This window comes from Fundulus heteroclitus, chromosome 14 (assembly GCF_011125445.2).
Source record: "Fundulus heteroclitus isolate FHET01 chromosome 14, MU-UCD_Fhet_4.1, whole genome shotgun sequence".
Taxonomy (NCBI): domain Eukaryota; kingdom Metazoa; phylum Chordata; class Actinopteri; order Cyprinodontiformes; family Fundulidae; genus Fundulus; species Fundulus heteroclitus.
In genome coordinates this window covers 17,274,787-17,296,849 of record NC_046374.1, presented here as the reverse complement: position 1 = coordinate 17,296,849, position 22,063 = coordinate 17,274,787, and the positions used below count along the sequence as shown (strand labels likewise).

At 40.7% G+C, this 22,063-nt stretch overlaps 1 protein-coding gene across 2 annotated transcripts; it reads right to left on the bottom strand.

Moving 5' to 3' along the window:
- Nucleotides 1-118: 118 nt before the first annotated feature.
- LOC105934646 (solute carrier family 2, facilitated glucose transporter member 4) lies at nt 119-21,396 on the bottom strand. Of its 2 annotated transcripts, XM_036146430.1 has the most exons (12): nt 21,034-21,396; nt 17,206-17,301; nt 12,902-13,062; nt 10,184-10,208; nt 8,792-8,891; nt 8,558-8,673; nt 7,208-7,370; nt 5,561-5,748; nt 5,358-5,462; nt 3,358-3,459; nt 3,045-3,248; nt 119-2,943 (listed from the first exon to the last, which is right to left on the bottom strand). In XM_036146430.1, exons 1-12 carry the CDS (start codon nt 21,064-21,066, stop codon nt 2,719-2,721), a joined length of 1,518 nt encoding a protein of 505 aa, XP_036002323.1. In that variant the 5' UTR covers nt 21,067-21,396; the 3' UTR covers nt 119-2,718. The 2 variants fall into 2 exon arrangements, with proteins under 2 accessions (XP_036002323.1, XP_012730189.2); XM_012874735.3 differs by lacking the exon at nt 10,184-10,208 and having other exon boundaries at nt 8,792-8,916; nt 21,034-21,395.
- Nucleotides 21,397-22,063: the final 667 nt, after the last annotated feature.

Sequence of the window (22,063 nt, the reverse complement as noted above, 5' to 3'; positions counted from 1 at the left end):
TGGATCTAAGGGTCAAAACAAGTTTTCCGTAGGTACAAAAAAAAGTAACAGTTTTGTTTTTTTTGGTTTTTTTTTTTTTTTTTTTTTTTGCCAAAAAGTCAACTATTGGCATATATATTGGTTTTTGCCCCATGAAGTATTAAACAGTTTTCCGGTGCTGTTTTACTGGATTAAGAGACGCTTGCTTTCACTGCGACGCTGCCTCTCCCCAGGTGGAGTTGCCCTAGAGCTGCTGCATGATATTAAAGAGCCATTGCTGTGCAGATCAGGTGCTAAAGAGCCACTTTGTCTCAATTTTGAGCAGAAATGATTGGGCTCTGGGTCTTTTTACTAGGTGGGGTGAGGCAGTCCAGGTAGGTAATTCCTGGAGGGGGCGGGTATTGACCACTCTACATAGGCTCCATCCAAATATCCTCGCGTAAGGACACTTTAGCCAAAGCAGAAGTGTGTCAGCGGTCGCCATACGTCCTGTCCAAATAGCGCAGTAAGGAAGGAGGTAGGAAAAGGATACTCTATACTCTAGTATACTATTTTTGCTTAGGAACACGTGACGTCCCTTGCCGCTAAGAAGCCTTAAGGTATTCCACAATCCTTTGCGTGACATGACATATAAACAAACCCTTCACAGAAAACAACGAAAATGTCCGGAGAGAAGAGGGCACACACTTTATAGTTTGTTTCCATCACATAATGACCGTGTATTTAATGGCTGTCCGAAATCGGCACAGCAGTCCGAGGCTCCTTTCCTATCCACGATAGTTCTTGTTAATCGCATGAAGGGTTACGGAGCAGGAGCTATTAAGAGTATTCGGATGGAGCCATAGACCTGGTCATGGTGACTAATTTTCTAAGACAGGGAGGGGCTGCTGCTGCTCAGAGAGCAGAATTCATTAGTTTACTCAGACATGCATGAATCAAGCAAAATCCCACTTTGGGCATGATTCTGATAACTGAATAGCATGACTGTTAAAAGTTGATTTTACATCATTAGAGGCCCTTATACTCTGCTTTAAATCTGTATTTCGTCAAACATACTCCAGGAATTATTTGACCAAGCCATGAAAATTTGATTTTGAAAGAGCTGCTCCAGAAGCAGTGGCTCTATACAATGTCCAGATGGGAGGCAAGTTTCAACATTGTTTTATTTGTGAAGCCTAAAGATTAGAGTTGCACAGTCTTATTGGGTCAACCACTTTAATGCAATGATTGCTTGATGCAATATACCATAGTCAGGAAGTATGGCTCATGACCGACAGAAGGCGGTCCCTGATGCAAGCAGCCAAAATTAGAGCTGGGGTGAGGAGCTCTGGTTAAAGCTTTGGGGTCGTCGGACTAGTTAAAGCACTATATATGTACAAGCCATTTACCCTGGGGAACTCAAAGTAGAGCCACCGCTGGGCAACTGTTCAGTATGCCACCGAGGTTTCTGGGTACGTCCCACTCGGAGAAGACCATGGAGATAACCCAGAACTCACTGGGGGGTAGACTCACTTGGGTTCCCCCAGAATGAGTTTCTCTCCTAGTCCTGTTGCCCCACGACGTGATATCAGTCAAGCGGAACATGAAAAGGATGCAAGTAGCCTACTACATGGCAATAAAATTGATGGGCAGTTGGATACACTTTCACTACCCTTGATGTTATTTTTTTAGGTATATTCAGTGGTTGAGATGATAAAGCTCAAGAACCATGCTGGGCCATTTGGGAAGGCAGATTGAGGTAAATATGTGTTAACGTCGCTATTATTAGCCAACAGCTTTGCAGTTAAATATTTACTTCCAAATAAAACTAAGTTACTCTTCAAGAATGGTCAAAGTTAAAACTTCATCCTCCAATGTCCAGAATTATGTGAAAGTCCAGCTAAAATGTTGCTTCGTCTCAACTGCATTCAGCAGTTACATTTCTGGTACTGGTACAAACTAGTTTGAAAATTAAAATTTTTTCCCCCCTAAATACTAGTCCACTTCCAAAATCTCTTAAAATGTCCCAAAATGAGGAAGAACCTCAACCATTAGTCAGCTTCCCACAAAGCCTTACTCTAGCGTGTCCCCATCTTAAGTGAAAACCATCAAGTTATATATCAGTGATGTCCAGTTTCAGCCCTCCAGACCGTGTCCTCCATGTTTTAGATGTTTATTAGGTTGAACGCACGTAGAATGCTACCAGGCCTTTGCACAACGGGACGCAAAGGAGGTAACCGAGTCTGATTTGTTGGAGCACGGTCACATCTAAAACATTCAGCACAATGTGCCCTGAGAACCGGAGTTGGACACCACCGTCCTACAGTACCTGTACCCCCGTTCGCCGAAGTCTTTCTACATAAAGTGCAGGAATTCCAAAATTTCTCCATCTTCCAATACTGCGTCCGAGTTCATCAGCATTGAAAAAAAGTCACAACACACTGGCAGTCAATGTCTTGACAGTCTGTTTTGTTGTTGTTGTTGAAAATGCGGCTGTCAGTCTCTAACCCATATTTATTGAGCTGTCAGAGCAAAGATCCGAACCACCAGTTATCAGACTGCTGTGGTACCAGCAAACAGCGGTTCCAAAAAAACATCCACATCGTCACACACGCATCGTAACACTGCTTTGGCACCACAAGCTATATGAATAGATCTACAGATATCAAAACATAGGTCAGAAAATAACATTTTGGAGTAGGGGGGGCCCGTGTACAAACGTCACCTTAAACTGAACTCGGTTTGCTTCGTTCGGACTTTTCAATTGATGCTCTCGTCCCCCAGGTAGTCCAGCTCCGTGCTGGGCTTGTTCAGCTCCATGTCCAAGTCCATGTCCATCATGCCCGCCGCCGAGTGCTGATTAAAGTTGGCGGAAATCTGGTCGAAGGTCTTTCCCCGGGTCTCCGGCACCCGAAAGAATGTGAAGATGAGGAAAAAGAGGAGGAGCACTGCGAAGATCAGGAATACATATGGCCCACAGAAGTCCTGGGGAGGGAGATTTGTGAGTTACTGATGAATATAGTTGAAACAAAATGTAAAAACAACCAAAAAAAACCAACTAATTTTGGATTGCTGATGGTACTCACTGCAACGTATTGGAAGCTCATGCCAATGATGAAGTTGGCGGTCCAGTTGGAGAAGCCTGCAACAGCCATGGCAGCCGGCCTTGGGCCTTGAGAGAACAGCTCAGCTACAAAGAACCAAGGAATGGGACCTGGACCCACCTCAAAGAAGGCCACAAAGCCAAAGATAGCTAGCATGGAAATGTAGCTCATCCAAGGAATGCTTTCCTGTCACGTGGAGGAAACGATGGGGGTCAGTGGTTTATCCAGCTTGTTAATACTGTTACATAAAAAAAAAAAAAAATATTACAGCAAAACCTTAATGTTAGTTACTCACCAGTAAAGCCAGAGCTACGGTCATGATAACGGCAGAAATGCACATTCCTCCCAGTCCCAGCATGTGAAGCGTCCGCCGGCCCATCCTCTCCACAAGGAAAAGCTGTTTGTGTCAAGAAAACAATGTAGAAGTTAAACTTCTATACTTATCTGAGCTAAATTAGCATATTTCACTCACTCATCTCATTATGGATGAGTTAATTCTGTGTTAGCAGAACATTTTTTTGTTTTTTTTTTACCAAAAACTTGTAATTTATTAGGTTGAGCTAAGGTTGGTAGCATTTTCATAAATCCTTTTTTTTTTGGTAGCATTTACCCATTTGGAACTGATTATAACAAAAGCTGTTGGCAATATTCGGTTTAAATTTTAGTGAATTTTAATGAATCCAAGCACCTGTAGGTGTTTTAGTCCATGACCTTGGTTAGCAGCTCTGCATCAAACACTGTGTTGTAATTGGCCAAAGAACGTAAAAGAGAATAGCAAAAAGTGAACGGCTTGAAAAATTATAGAAACTATAGTCAAATTGTCTGCACTCATAGAGACTCCGAGTACACACACAAATGTATTTAAGGGCTAAAAAAAAGTAGATTTTGCATTATATGTCCCATTTAAATGCTTAAGAACTTGAGGTATGAGCCAATGCTGAGTTTGCTACAAAATAATGTTGTTCCTTTTTGTCAAAAAATGTTTCCTAACCTCCACACAAAAATGTCCTCCTTCAGTTTTATCTCTGCTGTGAGCTTTTCCATAATATAAATGTTCTTTAACTCTTTGCTTCATTGGGTTACTGTTGGTGGAGTGGCTTGTTTCCATAAGGTGGTTATCATTTGTCTGGCAACCAACACCAAGATGCTTAATATGTGGATTTTATCCTCAGGAAGGCCTGGCAGGTCCTTGGGTAAACATGCCAATACATAATATGCTGGGCACAAGGTCAAACTCCACTTCCAAAAATCACATGTATTTCCTTTTTAACGTCCATCCAGACCGTCGACAAGTATCGACAGTCGCACAACATATGAGTATGATCTCCGATGTTACCACAACCTCTCCTTGAGGGGAAGAAGCCAGACGACACCATCAGAGTCCTGAGGAATCTAACCCCGCCTCCCAGTCAAAATTCCCAATATGTAGTACTATTAGTAATTTTATGACTAGACATGAAACTGCAGGCTACTCCTTTTCTCCGATGACGATGTTGGCCTCCAACTTTCCTTTAGTAGACCGGGTGTTATCGGTTTCACTCTGCTGTAGTTTGACATATTTTAGACGTGCAGCGTTTGAAACGTGGTTATTTTAATATTTATGTAGCAACTTGTTTCTAAATTGCGGAAAAGGTCAAAAGAGTGTAAGCCATAAGTCTGCTGTAATTATGAATGTGATTTTGATAAATTACGTAGGTGTTTTTCAGTTAACAGGCCTGACTCTGCCCTGTCCCGCAGAGAAGGCTGAAAGTCTGGGTTACCTGTGATTGGTGTGGCTCTTAAAAACGAGATATGGACTCCACTACTTTTCCTAACGCTGTCCCCAACGGTTAATGTATTTGATGTCCATTCATTGTTAATGTTAATTTTATTCCAGTGTGGTTGTACGTAGAGAGTGTCCAGGAACTGAGTTTTGTTCAGTTTGTACCCACCCTGTGTCTGTACCATTTTTAACCCAGTGTGCCGAAGTGGGTATTGCTAAGCAGCCCAATAGTATTTTCTAAAGTCTGGTAACACAAATCCCACCTTTTGTTTGGGCTCATTTTGGACTCTTTCAATGACATGAAAACCTAAAAACATACCAAACCAAACCAAGCTGAGCTCAGCGGGAGAAAGGCCTCAACATAAAAAACCAGCCTGCTCTTATCTTATTTACTCTCTGATAAGAGAGTTAAACACAGAAAGAGACTCAATGTGGGTCGTAGCAAACATTTATAAAGCGTGTCCGACACTTAAAGCTAAATTTATATCTGTGAGAGCAGAGTACTGAAGAGTCAGGGTGTGAAAATGTCTCACCGAGACCACAGTGAAGGCGCAGTTCACTACTCCGGCTCCTATCGTGGCGTAGACTGGACTCTGGACTCCTGCCTTCATGAAAATACTGGTGGAGTAGTAGAAGATCTGGAGGAGGGATTGAACAGATCCGAGGTCGATCAATACCACACCCTGAGCACCCAGGTTAGGTTTTGGGACTGTAATCAGAGTAAAATCAGTCTCACCGCGTTGACTCCAGAGAGCTGCTGGGAGAGCTGCAGCAGGATGGCGATGATGATGGGCTGGCGATAGAGAGGGGAGCGGAAGAGCTCAGGGATGGACACTTTTCTCTCCATGTCCATCCTCCTCTTCTCCTCCTTCATCTCTGCCAGCATGTCGCCCACCTCCTGCCGGCCCGTTAACCTCCTCAAGCCTGTTGAGAGGACAAGTGTGAGGAGAACTTCCACCCACCAATGGAAGATGTTTGGCAGCTAGACATTTACAAAACCGAGAACATCAAACAAACCTTTTGCTCTTTGGCTGACTTAATGTGGCCAAAGTAAACTTCAGACCAAGCCACACCATTGGGGATTAATACCCAACTTAGTGCACCAATGTATTGCCGTTTTCTCTCAACCTTATTTTCAATTTCTACTCATGTAGTTAACCATTGCATAGCCGGTTTTTATCTATAAATCACAGATGTAAAGATTCATATAAATGCTCGAATGCCTCAAATAATTAGAATTTCTTATAAACTTTTCCTAAAGGTTTATTTGTCCACAGATTGCATGATGTCTGGGTTTAAAGCGGGACCCGTATGGGTCATACAGTCGACATGTACCATTTGAACTGATTTTCCTCATGCCCATTTTCATAACACCCATTTAAGGGTTTAAAATAGACACTGTACCACATTCGTATATCTGCACATTTACACATTTGCACATATGCTTCAGACTGTTGAACTGCCGAAGCCACAAATGGACTCTGTACCACTTTCGTGTATTGCACGGTTTTAAATAATACTCACCTGGACACCGTGAATCACACACTGTCTTTTTCCCCTGCATTGTTCACATTCAATTGTTTACATAAATCGCTGCTGCATCTTTATCCTGAAATTTAATGCAATTTACTGTGATTTTCCAAGCTGTATGCAAACGAAATGTTGTTCTGTACGCACTTTGTGCATACAAAATGACAAATAAAGTTGTCTAGGTCTAAGTCTAAGACTCAGCAAAGACCAACACAGAGCACCAAACCAATACAGTTTTTTTTTTTTTTTTAGTCAACCGGGTCCCACTTAACAGCTTATTATGAGCTCAGGCCCATTAAGTACAGATCTAGACCGAAGCATATGAAATAGGTTGCCAAAATAAACTCTAAATGATCCATTTCCCCGGCAGGTTTAGATGTGATGGGACCGTTCAGTCATACCAACATGCTTCCTGCCCAACCAGTAGTGTTGCCTGTGTTCAGATGGTGGCATAGTCGAGGAAAAACAAATCACTAATTTGGGAAAAGCAAACCCATACAATTAAAATGATCAAATAGGTTTTAATGCCATAAATAATGCACGCTTGTTAGCCTGAAAAAAAGCATAACAGAGGCTTAATTTCTTTTCACCTATTTAGAAATATGTTCTAGTAGTTAATTTTAAATGGAAGAAAGACAACATTTAGCTTTTTACTCTAAAGATTTAAGTAATATTGGATCCTACTTGACTCCTTTTATCCAGCTGAGGAGGAGGATCAAACGTGTCTTGCGTGTAAAACGTCAAAGGTGGCAATAATCACACAACATCTTTAGGTTCATTCTGGCAGCTAAGCGGCAGACTCGGCTCTGAGAGGCGATTCAAGAATAACGTGAAGCGCGCCGGCTCCACTCACCGCTCTTGGCGTGGTGCTCCTGACAGCGGATGATGTAGAGGAATCGAGGGCTCTCGGGGCAGAAGGGCAGCAGACCCATCTGGAGGACGGTCGGCACCACGGTTAAACCCAGCAGAACGGGCCATAGATGTTCACTGCCCAGCAACGACTCCAGACCCAGAATCTAATCCAGTGGAACAGGGAAGAGAACATTGATGTCGCACGTTGGGTCTCGAGAGAACTTCTCGACTCGTTGACAGAAAAACACACAACAATGCCATATTGTGGCTTATGTAAACGGGCTGATGGATATGTCTGAATGGAAAAAGCGAAGGATGAGGGAAAGAGGTTCAGCCATTTAAATCTGCCTTTCACAACAGTACAATGATCTAAAATGAAATAAAAAAAAACTTTAATTTCAGTAATTGAGTCCCATTTCAAAATGAACTGCTCTTTACACATTAACCTGTGTAAATAGAATGGCTCACATCTCTTAGCCACTCCTCAAAATGGGAAAGACAAGACAACACGCCTTTCAGGTAAGTCAGACGTATGTGTCGAGCTTCTTAAATCAGGAAAGATTAAAAGTTACCAGCTTAAAACTCTTCGGACCGTGGAAGACGTTCCAGGTATTTGCATTTCGAGTGTCAGGTTGTAAGTTAAAATATGCAAAATGTGTTTTCAGGAGCCATGGTGGGAGTGTTGCTCCTTAAGGTCATCCACGGTGTGAAACTGACGTCCGATCATCACCAAACGGCTTAACTGGGTTTTTAATCAGGGGAACATGCAGGAAGGGCTTAAAGAGGGAAGTCATTTGTCTCTGGTCCCTCCAGCATTGTCTCTGACTCATCATTAAAAAGACCTCTTTAAAGATAAAGGTCAAACCTTTTATCAGCTGTTAACAATCTAAGTTGAGTTTAAAGGCTATTTTCAATGTTTTGCCTGCAGTACTGGTTTCGTCTCTTGCTCCCGTTTCTTCTTTTCGAATTTTAATCCTTTACTCACAACCGGGTGGTGAGTAAAAATCCTCTAGCACGAAATGCAAAAACTTTTAGCAATGCCTTGGTCTTAAGATTATGATCTGGAGTGCATCTAGAGTCGATTTAATAATGGCAAAGTTTAAAACATCTGGAACAGAGTCTAAACATGCTGGATGTGGGGGCAGGTTTATCTTACCAGCTCTCATAGTGAGGAAGGGAGATTGGTAAAAAAAAAAAAAGAAAAAAAAGTCTTTAAACCTCACAGCTAGAAAATAGCAGGACAGAGTGACATCTCGGGCTGATTGTGTCTCTAAAAACAGTGACCATAGTCTCATGCTTTTATGCACATCTTTACCAAGGGTGCCAGTAACTGGGAGCGGTCTCACCATACCTGTGCCAGAAGAATGCCGGTGACTATGGCCAGTTGGTGCAACGTGCCGAGCGCACCTCGGAGACTTGTAGGAGCGATCTCCCCCACATACATTGGTGTCAGGCCAGATGCAAGCCCTGTGCCAGGAGGAAGAGATGCCCAGAAAGACAGACATTTGGCCGATTAAACCAAAACAAGTTTGCATAACTAAATAAAACGGTGCAAAGAGGAGAAGGAAAGATAAAGCTGTCTTACCACAGTAGGCCCCGATGATGAAACGTCCCAGGATCATCATTTCAAAGGAGCGGCAAAGCTTGGAGATTCCCATCAGACTCCCAGCAACGAAGGCAAACAAATTGTTGGCGAGCATCGCTTTCCTCCTGAAAGAAGGATAAAAAAAAAAAGCTGGAATCACGGCGCCCAGAGCTCTGTTTGAATCCCATCCGAGGTGCCTGATGAATCACACGAGTTCATAAAGGGGACGTGCTTTTGATTCTGTCCCATGACGCTGAAACAGTTTCTGCTTGGTGAACTAATTGGTCTCCTGGCTGTGAGAACGTGAAATCTAATTTATTTTGGCCTCTAGAGGGCAGTGACATACAAGCGCCACTGTTAATAAAACTATGTACTTCTTTATTTATGATACCAGCTGTTGTAGAAACACCAATAAAGCTTATTGAGAATATCTGTGAACGTTTAATTAAAAAAAAAGTAAGATAAATAAAAAACTAAGGAAACAAACTCTAGAAACGATAATGGAAAAGTTAAATATTCCAGTTTAGTAACTGGTTAATGTGATTTTCAGGCAAAAAAGCAAGGCCTCCACAGAATATATAACTGTGAGAGTGTAAACAAGAATGATATGACTTTATTAATGCCTTTCTTTTTTACTTTTCAGTCTTCTATAATGTTCTTGACACAAATTGTCCACTGAAACGATGCCACAAATTTCAGTGGTAGTGGCTGGTCTTCCCTGACAGATAACCTTTTACCAACCAGAATGTAATTATCAACAGAACAATTGACATATTGTAAAATAATCTGATTAAATTTGACTTCCTGTAATTTGATTTTGTACCTGGATTGTAGCAGAATAAATTGGGGGGTCTTGCTGCATCTTTATCCTGAAATTTAATGCAATTTACTGTGATTTTCCAAGCTGTATGCAAACTAAATTTTGTTCTGTACGCACTTTGTGCATACAAAATGACAAATAAAGTTGTCTAGGTCTAAGTCTAAGACTCAGCAAAGACCAACACAGAGCACCAAACCAATACAGTTTTTTTTTTTTTTTAGTCAACCGGGTCCCACTTAACAGCTTATTATGAGCTCAGGCCCATTAAGTACAGATCTAGACCGAAGCATATGAAATAGGTTGCCAAAATAAACCCAAAACGATCCATTTCCCCGGCAGGTTTAGATGTGACGGGACCGTTCAGTCATACCAACATGCTTCCTGCCCAACCAGGAGTGTTGCCTGTGTTCAGATGGTGGCATAGTCGAGGAAAAACAAATCACTAATTTGGGAAAAGCAAACCCATACAATTAAAATGATCAAATAGGTTTTAATGCCATAAATAATGCACGCTTGTTAGCCTGAAAAAAAAGTCTGATTCCCATCAGACTCCCAGCAACGAAGGCAAACAAATTGTTGGCGAGCATCGCTTTCCTCCTGAAAGAAGGATAAAAAAAAAAAGCTGGAATCACGGCGCCCAGAGCTCTGTTTGAATCCCATCCGAGGTGCCTGATGAATCACACGAGTTCATAAAGGGGAAAATAATCTGATTAAATTTGACTTCCTGTAATTTGATTTTGTACCTGGATTGTAGCAGAATAAATTGGGGGGTCTTGAATTACTTTTGAGCCGACATGGAGTCTGTGTGTTTGACTCGTTTGCCTTGTAGAGGACGTTGGGAGGACTTTTTATTAATGGATCTGTGTTTTATAGAGAAAATAAATTGACTGAACTGCATTCATGAGGATGGTTTCAGATCAGCTTCAGTTAAGTGACCTTCAGGGTTATAGTTGTGGTTATATTTCTGGCTCAAGTATTGAGATGAAACACCAGGAAATCAGTAGATAATTTTTTACAATACTGAGACTTTCTAAAATAGATGTGCCCAATCAAACTGTGAACTGTGCCCAAAAACTTAAGGGGAAAAAAGACACAAATGCAGCTATAAGTACAAGAAAACAATAATTGAAAAAACCAGACTAATTAAAATCTCATAGTTGACTAAATAAGGTGTTGAAAGGTCGAGGAAAAATGTAAAAGACTAGTAAAATAAGTAGGATATTTTAAATGAAAACATATTAAAACATATAAAAGTATTCCTAACATATTAAGTTAATGGATACATTTTAAGTGTATTGGTAATTTCAGCTGCCTGTATCTGAGATCTTGTTTATTTGGCCATGATCACAGTGTAAAACGTTTTAATAACACCAACATACAGCCAGGTGTAGTAGTTTTATTCTGATATTTTACAAACTTAAAGAAAAACGGCTAATGGCTCCATCTTCCAGGAACGTAAAGAACAAATGTTTCCTCCCCCAGTGTGTTCCACCTTCCTGAACAATTAGCCTCGTTGATAGAAACGGGTCATCTGCAGCCGACTGAGACTCGAGCAGCATCACAGCAGCTCTATCACCAACACCAGACGCAGCTGCCTTTCCAGAGAGACATGTCTGGATTCTGTCCTGCAGCCCGACACACACCCCCCACACCACCAGGGGTGTCCAAAGTGTAGTCTGGGGGCGCCCCCCCCCCCCCCACAAACTGCCATTGGAGAAGGATTCGGCCCACTACCAGCATGTTTGGTTGATGCAGAAAGAGACTTTTTTATTTTTAATCAGGGCAAGATTATTACAGACAACTTCAAAATTGACAATATTGGTGGCAACACAAAGTATCTATCAAATAGGACCACATCTATCCAGTGACTTTTACTTAAATGCAGACACTGGTGCATTAAACCCTTTTAATTCTGTTTTTTTTTTAAATAGACTAAATACAAAAACCGTTTTCAAAAAAAGACTGATAAAAAAAAGGATCACAGGTGAAGCAGATCGTCATGATTAGAAGGAGCAGCAGGAGAGCGAGGGAGCAGACAGCCGACCACAATCATGAGAAACCCTGTTCTTATTAGTAAGAAAAGACATAATAATAATAATAATAATAATAATAATAATAATAATAATAATAATAATAATAATACCTAAAAAATTGGCAAACTAGATGACGATCTTTTAATATGGCACATCCTTTTTTAAATTTTGGATCTTCAATGGTTAGCACAATTTGTTTAATTGCATACGTAAGTAGAGGGTAGAGTGTGGGGTATGCAGCGCCTTCTGGTTCGTGAGTTGGGCTCTGGTTGGTCGGTTTGTTCTGCTGTTCTTTTTACATCTCTCTTTGCAGGTGTAGAAGCAGACTCCGAGGATGTTATCAGGTACTCTCCCCTTCCTCTCCTCTATTTTTGTCACCTTTTCTCCCTTTTAGGATTTTTTCTCATCTTTTTTTCTCCTCTACCTTCACGTTTCTGTGTCCACTGAAGATGAAATACTCCCGGAATAAAATCTAAAAAAACTTTTTGCACATATATATATATCAAGCGGTGCACTATGGCAAAGGCAGTAATGCTCCACATGTGAAAGTAAATCTGTTGAGCTCTCTTTGGCAATTTTTAGTAATACATTACCAGACAGGGGACACACACACACACACACACACACACACACACACACACATATATATATATATATATATATATATATATATATATATATATATATATATATATATATATGACAAATTTTCCCCAGGTGACAAGAAGTTTGGACACCCCTGCCTTACACCCTCCCTGACCCTGTGCTCCCAGCTCTGTTAGACACCCCCCCCCCCCCCCCCCCCCCCCCACCCCCTCTGTCTCCGGCCAGTTTCCATCTTGGCTCAGGTTACAGAAGGAAACTTGGATGGCACGCATCGTGGATAGAACGTCAGCTGACTCCCTACGAGTGGATACCGGGGGTCACAAGGAGTATAACTGATGCAACAGGGACAGAGACAGTGAATCACAGCTGAACAAAGGAACACGTCTCCCCGCCTGGTAAGATTTAGCACTTAAGCTCTCAGATACACTCAGTTTACCAGAGGTGACACTTTCACTGTTACTCCTTTGGTAAAGATGTGTAAAAACCCTTAAAATAGCACGATTGTATTCAGACCAAATAAGGAACTTAAACTGTTTTTTTTTATTTAATGGTAAAGATAGCTGTCTCGCTTTGCAAGAAATTATATATAAACAAAACGATCTCACACCTAAAACATAACATGTCCACGTCCAGCATCTGGTGTTGTCCTACCTGCCGAGCCACTCTGAGATGAAACCCACGCAGAAGGAGGAGATCATGCCACCGATGGAGAAGATGGCCACAGACAGCGACCAGAGGGAGGTGAGGGTCCCTGTGGGGATGGGTTCTCCGTACCGGTGCATCCATGTCGCATTGTAGTCCTCCTCGATGATCTGCAGAGGATGTACAAAGATGAAACGTGATAAGCATTTTATCTTTTGGTAACTCAACATGGGACAGCAGTCAGTCTACCCTTTCACAAGATTGGTGCGTGCAGAAAAAGAGATCTTTGAGCATTCCTCTTTGCTCAACGCTCGCCGATCATTTGGGGTTTGAAGGCTGACATGGCGTTAAAGAAGGTCGATTCAACATCTGTGTTCATTTAGCCATGTGCTGCTAAAAGACCCAGCAACTAAACCATTACAGTGACTACATATCCCACTTCGCCGTGGTCTTGTGGAAGAAATGGGCCCACAGCATCACAGGTCCCATCGTAATTAAAAGTGGGCATTATTTGCCTTTCAATACAATTATAAATTCCTTTACTCCCCTAACTGGGGTGTTGGTTACACAAAAGCTTAAACTTTTTACTAAAATTCTTTATAAACTACTCTTTGGCATTAATTAGAAGCACCTTTAGAAGTAAGCAACAACATTTTAGCATCTTAAACATACTTTTTACTAAGCCCCCATTTCTTCATGAAAAATGGGGAATAATGTTTGCAATATTCTAATCTTAATTGCTTTGTTTTCATTAGCTGGAGGTAGAAAAATATCATATTTAACAGAAATAAAGTCTTTAAAACATCAGTCTGTGTTCATTTATACAATGTGTTTCATTTAGTGACTCGAGTTACTAAAATAAATGAACTTATCAGTAATATTCTAATCATTTAAAATTTGAATGCATATTTCAACTTTTTTTGGCTGCAGTCTTTGCTGCAACTCTGAGCGATGGAGATATGTTTTTTTTTATTTTTATTTTATCTCCGTTAGTATCCTCCTCCTTGCCTGGGGGGGTCAAGTAAAAACCTCGGCGTCCGGATCTTGTCACAGGTCCAGTTGGTTTGAACTTTTTTAAGCGTTGCAGTGCTAGATGCGGGCATGTTTTGTCAAACAGCAACTTTCTGTGGATCCGGCTCCTAACTGAGTTGAATAGGATGTTCTGCTCTCTTCCCCATGCTGAAGACGAAATATAATATAAATATATTATACCTCAGAACAAAACAGGAAGTGATTGATTATTAATTCAAGGTTCCTAGAATCTCCTAATATCAGATTTTTTCCCCAGTTGAAACTTTCTACTTGATTAAGAGCTGGAGTTTTTACAAATGTTTTCAGTTCCAAGATTATAATTCTGCAATAAAACAAACCGATCAATGGGAATGGTGATGCAGATGTAAAACGGAGTCAACGCGTTCACCAAATAAAACCAAGGTCAAATTTGATGGTGTTACTTTCTTGGCTGCCAAGACTGAACCAAAACACAGCAAAGCCCGAGTCGATGTGCTTCTGTTTTGTTGCGTGTTTACAGTAAACCAGCTTCGGTGGCAGCGGCAGATCTCTGAGCACCAGCAGCTGAGACCGACCCACAGCAGGCTGCACTTTATGTTTCGTCTCTCTGCACCAAACAGTCTGCACACACGCAAACATTTAGCCACTTGGCAATAACCTGCCTTAATAAAACGGTGCCACTCATGTAATGTTCATGAATTATTCTGAATCTCACCAAGCACCGCCTTGCCGAAACCACACCTGTGGTGGCCAAATGGGCAATAAGCCAGTCTTATGCGTACCTATTAGCACCTGGAGACCAAATGTTTTCAAATGCGACAGACAACTCATCTCCTGTTTCCTCCTTCATCATAAAATAAACAGAAATCTGATATTATTTTATAAACCCAAAAGCATTTCCTCTATTTCCATAATGGTCCCACTGTTATCCTTTCATGTGGTTCCTGGTGTATTTATTTATTTCCCGTATGGCCTCGGGGACGTCGCAATCCTGTTGAACTTCTCTCCTCACTGTTTCCTAAATAAAACACGACAATATTGTGGGTTGAAACAGCCCGCCCTGTAAAAATCAGCGAGTGAAGAGCGAGTCTGTGAAAAGCTGTTGGATAAACAAGGGGGGGGGGGGAAGCAATGCCTGATGATCTGAAGACGTTGGTGTTTGAAATGTTGAGTGTGGGCGCGCTTTAACAAACCGCAACAGTATAAGTGCTCGGTTCACTTCTAGTTCGTTTAGTGGGAGGTGAAGTTTCTTACGCCGTTCTTAGAGTTTGAACAACTGTCTCGCAAAAGTGCTGGTTGATGGACCGACATCTGCGAAAAAAACATCTTCAAGTCTTGCCAAGGATTTCCAACTAGATTTGGGTCTGGGCTTTGACTAGGCCATTCGAACGCAGTAATATACTTTGATCTAAACACTTCCATTGTATCACTGGCTGTATCTTAGGGTTGGTGACCATCCACCCCATCCTCAAGTCTGCCCCAGCTTCTAACAAGCTGCCTTCCAGGATTGTTCTGTATTTAGCTCTATCCATTCTCCCTGCTGAAGAAAAGCATCGCCACAGAATGATGCTGCCACCACCGTGTGCTACCTTAGGGACAGTGCATTCAGAGTTAAGTGCAGCGTTTGTCTTCCTTTAGGCGCCCAAATTTCCCTGCGGCCTCCTCCCACCAGAACACAGCCAGTCCTGCAAACAGGACTTCTTGGTAACAGCTTGCTATCAGGTGCAGCTCCTTCAGAGTTCCCAGTGGTCTCTTAGCTGCTTCACTTGTTTCATAAACATCAGGGCTCATATAAAGTTAGAACAACACAATACAAAATAAATGGTAAAATCTAAGCTATGGGGTAAGAAAGGAGGTGAATATACATTTAGTAGCCTCGCATTAACATTTTGTTTCTCCTGTTTTGCGCCTGTAAAAAAAAAAACATATCACACCCTTGTGTTTAACAGTACCAGTGTCCATTGGTTGTCCAGCATTTTGAGGAATTTTCAAGACAAATACTGAAATTTTAAGTACATGATTAAATTTTTTATTAATTTTAGAAGGCTTTTATTACATCTTATTAAATTGTGTTGATTGTGGTTCTAATCCCTGTTTGGGCCATTTGAGTACAAAAGGTTTATAACCTCCCAGGAAAAACTAATTTTTTTTAGTGTCAAATCATCACATTTCCTACAGTAGACTATTCAAAATTACTTTCAATCGTCACTTATCTAAGGATTATGAAACGTCCCCAAGAAATTGATGAAAATGTCTCATTGCAGGTGATTCACACTAAAAACCGGCTGCAAAAAATGAAATAGTAAAGCTAGAGTTAGCACTGCAGCACAGCTAGCTGTTGCATGAATTTAGAAAATTAGAACAAATGGAGGACCCGTGTTCTATTTATGTAGAGAGTTTTCCTCTCCACTGTTGCCTCATCCATGCTCAGTATGAGGGATTGCTGCAAAGCCATGGACAATGCAGACAACTCTCCCTGTGGCTCTATGCTCTTTCAGGAGGAGTGAATTCTGCTTGTCAAGACTTGATGCAATCTTCCTTAGATAGGAAACTTTTTGACCAATTTGTAAAATTTGACTCAATCTGTATAATCTAATTGAATTTGACTTTGGAAAGTGCCTTGAGATGACATGTTTCATAAATTGGCGCTATATAGGTAAAATTGAATGGAATAGCCATTAATTTTTGCTCTATTCTAACCAATGGGAAGATTTTTTACATTGAGATTTTTTTTAAGAGAGAGTTTATTATGGTTGCTGAGAATTTAGTTTCAATAGTAAGAACAGCAATCAGATTTAAATCGGAGGCAACCAGACTTTCGTTCAGTTCTTTCTGAAAACGTTTCGACACCTATCCAGGAGCCTTGAGGATCCTGCTGTTGGTGCTCAAGTGCGAGAAACCAGAATTGACAAAGCCTCCTGGATAGGTGTTGAAACGTTTACAGAAAGAACATAACGCAAGTCCGGTTGCCTCTGATTTAAACCTAGTTGCTGTTGCGATGACCTGGGTAACTGAGAATTTGCACAGGTAAATAACTATTAAACACAATATCAAAAGTTTCCTTTGCAACGTGTCATAACAATGAGCAGCTCGGGGAAAAAGAAATGAGGTAAAGCATACGGATGCAGTCAAGGTGTTATTTAGGCAACAGCCGTTGATACGGGCATTGTCACAATGATAAACAAATAAATCAATTAAGAATAAAATAAAACAAACGCTAACCATTATTTCTCATTACTCTTGTGAAACATTTTCATCAAATTTACTGCACCGTTGTAGTGATTAAGACCTTTTCTTTTTACCTTCTGGGGTGCGTTGATGACTCCGATGTTGTAGCCGAACGTCAGCGATCCCAGAACAGCAGTGAAGACCGACAGAGCGAGGGTCCCAGTCACCGTCTGCAGGCGCAAACACACAAAAAAACACTGAAACGGAGCAGCGCATATAACCACAATAATATCACCGGTCACAGCAGGCTAGTGGTAACGCTGGGAAGCATTTTTTAACTTTTCACTGCCTTTTTATGAAGATATCAAAATCCCCCCTCCTTGCTGCCTGTGATGTCCAGGACCTATTAAAGATGTTCTGTGGAGCCAGGTTGGGTTGCTGAGGGTTCGACAACCCTCTAGTGAGACTATTGCAATGTCACACTTTTGAAGTACTTTTGGTACCTGCACTGCTTGCTATGAAGCAAGTCAAAAACAAAAACACAGCCTTGTCATGCCCTTGAGTCCTCATGTTTTGTGTGTTATACTTCTACCTGTAAATTTTATTTAATTTGGTTGTCAATGGGACGTGGATGGGTAACAAAAAAAAACAAACTTTCAGAGTAAAACACAACGCTTTTCCATCCATTTAGCTGTGTGTTTACACCGTGGACATCGCAATATTCACAGTATTATATATTGTAATATTAACCCAATTCATTGACATACCTGGTCATGAGTGCTACAGAAATGACAGGAATAGGAGGAGGACTTGCAATCTACACATGGGACACTCTAAACTGTTCACAGTTTGACTTCAATGACGACGTACAGCTCGAATATCTTTGCCTAAATCTTTGTTTACCACAGAGAATGCATATTGTGCTCCTATAAAACCCACTTTACTTTGATAAATCATTCTGAAGCCTCTTCTTTAAGCCCCTGACTCCTCATTGTTCACTGATGGATTCACGCCCGTCCCCTGTCCCGTTCCCCTCGCAGCAACATCACAAGTCAATAATTTCAAAATCAGACGTTTTCCTCCTATATACAAGAGTGAAGAAATACGACTTTAGCCAGACTACTAAAGATGCACCATGATTAACAAAGGCTTCTAAAAAATTTTTTTTTTATTTACAAGTTAGAAAGAATCAATATTAAACAATCTCATTTCTGTCTTGACGGATCACAACATGGTTTTCTAAAGCAATCCACTGGATACGGACTCAATATCTTAACCCACGAGTTCCAAAAGTTGGTGCAAGATCTAATCCTTTTACTTACATTGACAAGTAAATGGATATTATACAATATTATATTATTTTGGCTTTGTTTTTATTTTTGATGTTTTTAGTTTGCTTTGGTATGAATTATTCATATTTATATTTCTACTTCCTTTCTTACCTTTATTTACTCTACATTTATTAACCATTTGCTTTACCAAGAGCTGCTATGACGGGTGAATTTCTCCATAGTGAGATCAATAAAGTCTATCTTATATCTTATATCTTACCTTTTCTTAAATGCAGTGAAACAAATCACTTAATGAACAAACTAATGTACATGCACATGTGTGATGGGAGGAATTAATAAATAACATCCACTTCCAAGTATTTGAAAATGAAAAAAAAAACTATTGTTGTTAAAAGATACTTTATTCATAAGGGTTTGAGAAGCTGCTTTACCAAAGAGTTAAGGTCTTCAAAAACTGAATAATATTCATCAGCAATTGGGAAAATAATAGGGAGCAGTTCTTTCACATGGAAGCAAATATACAGTATAATTAAACATGTGCATATATTCAATAAATTAGAATGTGCCTTTCTAAGAGGCTTGTTTGTCAGAATACAAGTATCTGTAGAAAAACAAAAACAACGTTTAAGCAGATATTAAATATGCTTTTCAAAAAGCCCCCATTTCTGCATGAAAATTGTTGCTTTTTTTTATTGGACTGATGCAATATTCTAATCTTAAATACTGTGTTTTTATCAGCTGGAGATGGAAAGAAAAATATAAATAACAGAAATAAAGGCTTTAAAACACCATCAGTGTGTGTTACTCTATATGTGTTTCACTTACTGAATTGAGTTACTGAATTAAATTAACTTTTTGATAATAAACTAATTTATTAAACATGACTGTATGTATTCAGAAAATGGGACTTAAACAGAATATTAGGAAGCAGCGACTTATAGACAACAAGCAGACGGTAAACTATTGTAATTTGTGTTTCTGTCATCTATGGAAGAGCACCACTGATTCCAGTTCTTACAAACCAACGAGAGGGAAGTTGTTTCCACGACAGATAAACTTCCAAACAGTCGCTCATCAGGTAGGTTATCGTGTCTGTGGCTCATCCAGTACGCTGTCGGCTCAGTACGTGTCAGAACCTTACTCTAGCTATAATGTTGGGTTGGGGTTCATAGGGGTGAGGTCTGCAGGCTTTAATTAAACAGTTAGGATTCGTTTCAACATGTTATCGCAACGCTTAGCTGACATTAACTATAAATAAGCTTGATCCCGACCAGAGACAATCCCACCAGTGTCGTCCATGACTATACTGGCCATGTGCCTGAACTTTCTTTCACTACCCTCCGGTCTCCCGTCAGGACCCGGGCACCTGTCAGAGCGCTGACAGACGAGATGACCTTGGAGAATTGAGGTCCACCGCCCCCCCCCAGAAAGAGTTAAACTGACACGCATCATACGAAGATTTGAAACGTCTGACACTGAAACCGTGCTCTCCTGTTAGTCTTCAGTGCTTTTTGTCGTCCACGGGCTCTGGCCCAGCGGCCTCCGGAAAAGAGGTGTTGGTTAAACAAAAAAAACAGACCTCTGGAGCCACGATGGAACAACGTGACCTCATGAAAAGGCAACATTTTAATCATGTGGCCCTGGTGAGTGAAGGAAAAGGGTAAAAAATGTCCACTGGTGACATTTCAACAATAATGTATCCAATCAGATTGTTTTCACAAAAGAAAGCATCAGGTTTGCATAAAGAACATTAATAAAAAGGTGAGTTATGCCAAGTTTTCATTGTTGCAAATTCTATCCTCTCTTTTTTCTTACATTCTCTGAATCATTGGCCAAAGTTTGAGCCGTCCATCATAGAGAGTCACAATTAGTCCGTGCCGCCGCGTCTTGACCTTGCTGTGTTGAGTCTCTAAATGGGCTGTTTAGCATGTAGGGATCAAACCAGAAGAATGTGTGTTTGCGAACGTGCGTGTCCTTGTGGGTAAAAGTAAATACCGCTTCATGAGTGGAAAATCACTGCAAGCACCGCTAAGTATTCTGTAATTCATTAAGTATCAGTTGCTGTGATGTAACTTGTGCATCAAGATACATAGTTGACAATTTCAGTACTGCACTATTGTGTCCTGTAGGACTAATACCAAATTCGTTATCTTAAGATTTAAAAAATGGCTCTGATCTGTTAGTGTTAAAACTGCTGATTCTAATAAAAAACCTGAAATAAGACTACGTCTTTTTATAGGTCATTTTACTTCTCAAGGTCACATAGTTTTTTTTTTTTACATTAAAGTCTCTTGTTAAGACATAGTAAATCATTAGAAAAATACATATGTACTCAAATAAGTCATTAATAATGTCATAAAATCCTCAATATGGAAGGAAAAACATTAGATTGAACACTTTTAAGGAAATCATCACTTAAAACTTACTAATCTTCGATATTATATAACTTGTTTTAGTCCAGTAAACTCTCTATATCTGTTTTACGTTGCAAAACTAAAACGGCGCAGTATCTCAAAGTGGGTATGGTTGGGGGAAATATGCGTAATTTACGTGCGTAAAAGGTTCCAGTTAAATTGCGCACTCGCTGGGCTAAAAATACACACTTTCCCTGCGAGATACAACCCCCCCAATAATTGCACTGCTATAGAGCAAGCAGAGAATAAAGCTTACCTCCCCTCCGAGCTGCTGAAACCGGGCCGGCATGACTTTGACAGCTTCAGGCACCCGGTTGCAGATGGTGACAGATGCGTCTGCAGCCAAATGGAGACGACTCCGGACTCAACCCCGCGCAATCGGCAGCGAAAGCAAAAATAAATAGAAGAAATGTATTTAATCCAAAGGAGAACCAGCACCACCTTAAAGAGTACAAAGCTGCTGCGTCCAGGAGCGCAGATTTTCCCTCTCTTCTGTATAAAGTTTGTGTTGTCCGTCCTGCTCGGATAGAGTGACGACCGTGCGCAAACGTGCACTCTCTTGCGTAAACGCAGGAGCAGGGGGAGGAAGAAGAGGGAGAGGAAGGGTTGGGGGAGAGTGGGGACGCTGCTCTCAAGAGGTCGAGACGCAAGCAGGAAGCTTTCTTGACCTTAGCTGTCATTGGCTGAAGGGGAGACCCAGGGCTGGCCCCCGGCTGAATGGGGCCCTGGGCAGAGTTTCATTTGTGGGGACCCACTTCCAGGTACACTGACCAGGCATAACATTATGACCACTGATAGGTAAAACAGCAGCTCACAAACGTCTTCAGAAGACTTATACACATTTAGTCAGGTCACAACCGCAAACTTCGTATGTATATTTATTTTGTTGGGATTTTATTTGACAAATTGGCACTTAGTTTGTGATATTTTTACAAATGCAGGTGTGGAGTACAGTGTTGTGAAAAGGTATTCGGCCCCTTACAGGTTTCTTATTATTATTGTCTTTTTATCCACATGTTTCATGTCATGAAATATATTTTATTATAAATCTAGTTGATTTATCTTTTGAGTAGCTGTTTAAAAATTATTTCATATATTAAGGAAAAAGTGATCTAAACCAGTCTGGCTTTGTATGAAAATACAATTTCCCTCCTTTGTTAAAGCAATAATCAACTGTGTTTAACTACACACAAAAAAAAACACAAAAAAAAAAAAAAACTGGGCTCGGTTTCACTCGCTACACCGAGGCCCAACTACTGTCTGAGGTGCAGACAGAGTTTAAAATA

Coding starts and splice junctions, on each gene's coding strand:
- LOC105934646 (XM_036146430.1), bottom strand. CDS start 21,066: ATGCCGGCCCGGTTTCAGCAGCTCGGAGGGGAG. Junction 7,371..8,557: donor CCGGCATTCTTCTGGCACAG/GTATGGTGAGAC, acceptor CCACTGGATTAG/ATTCTGGGTCTGGAGTCGTT. Junction 3,249..3,357: donor CCGTAGCTCTGGCTTTACTG/GTGAGTAACTAA, acceptor TCCACGTGACAG/GAAAGCATTCCTTGGATGAG.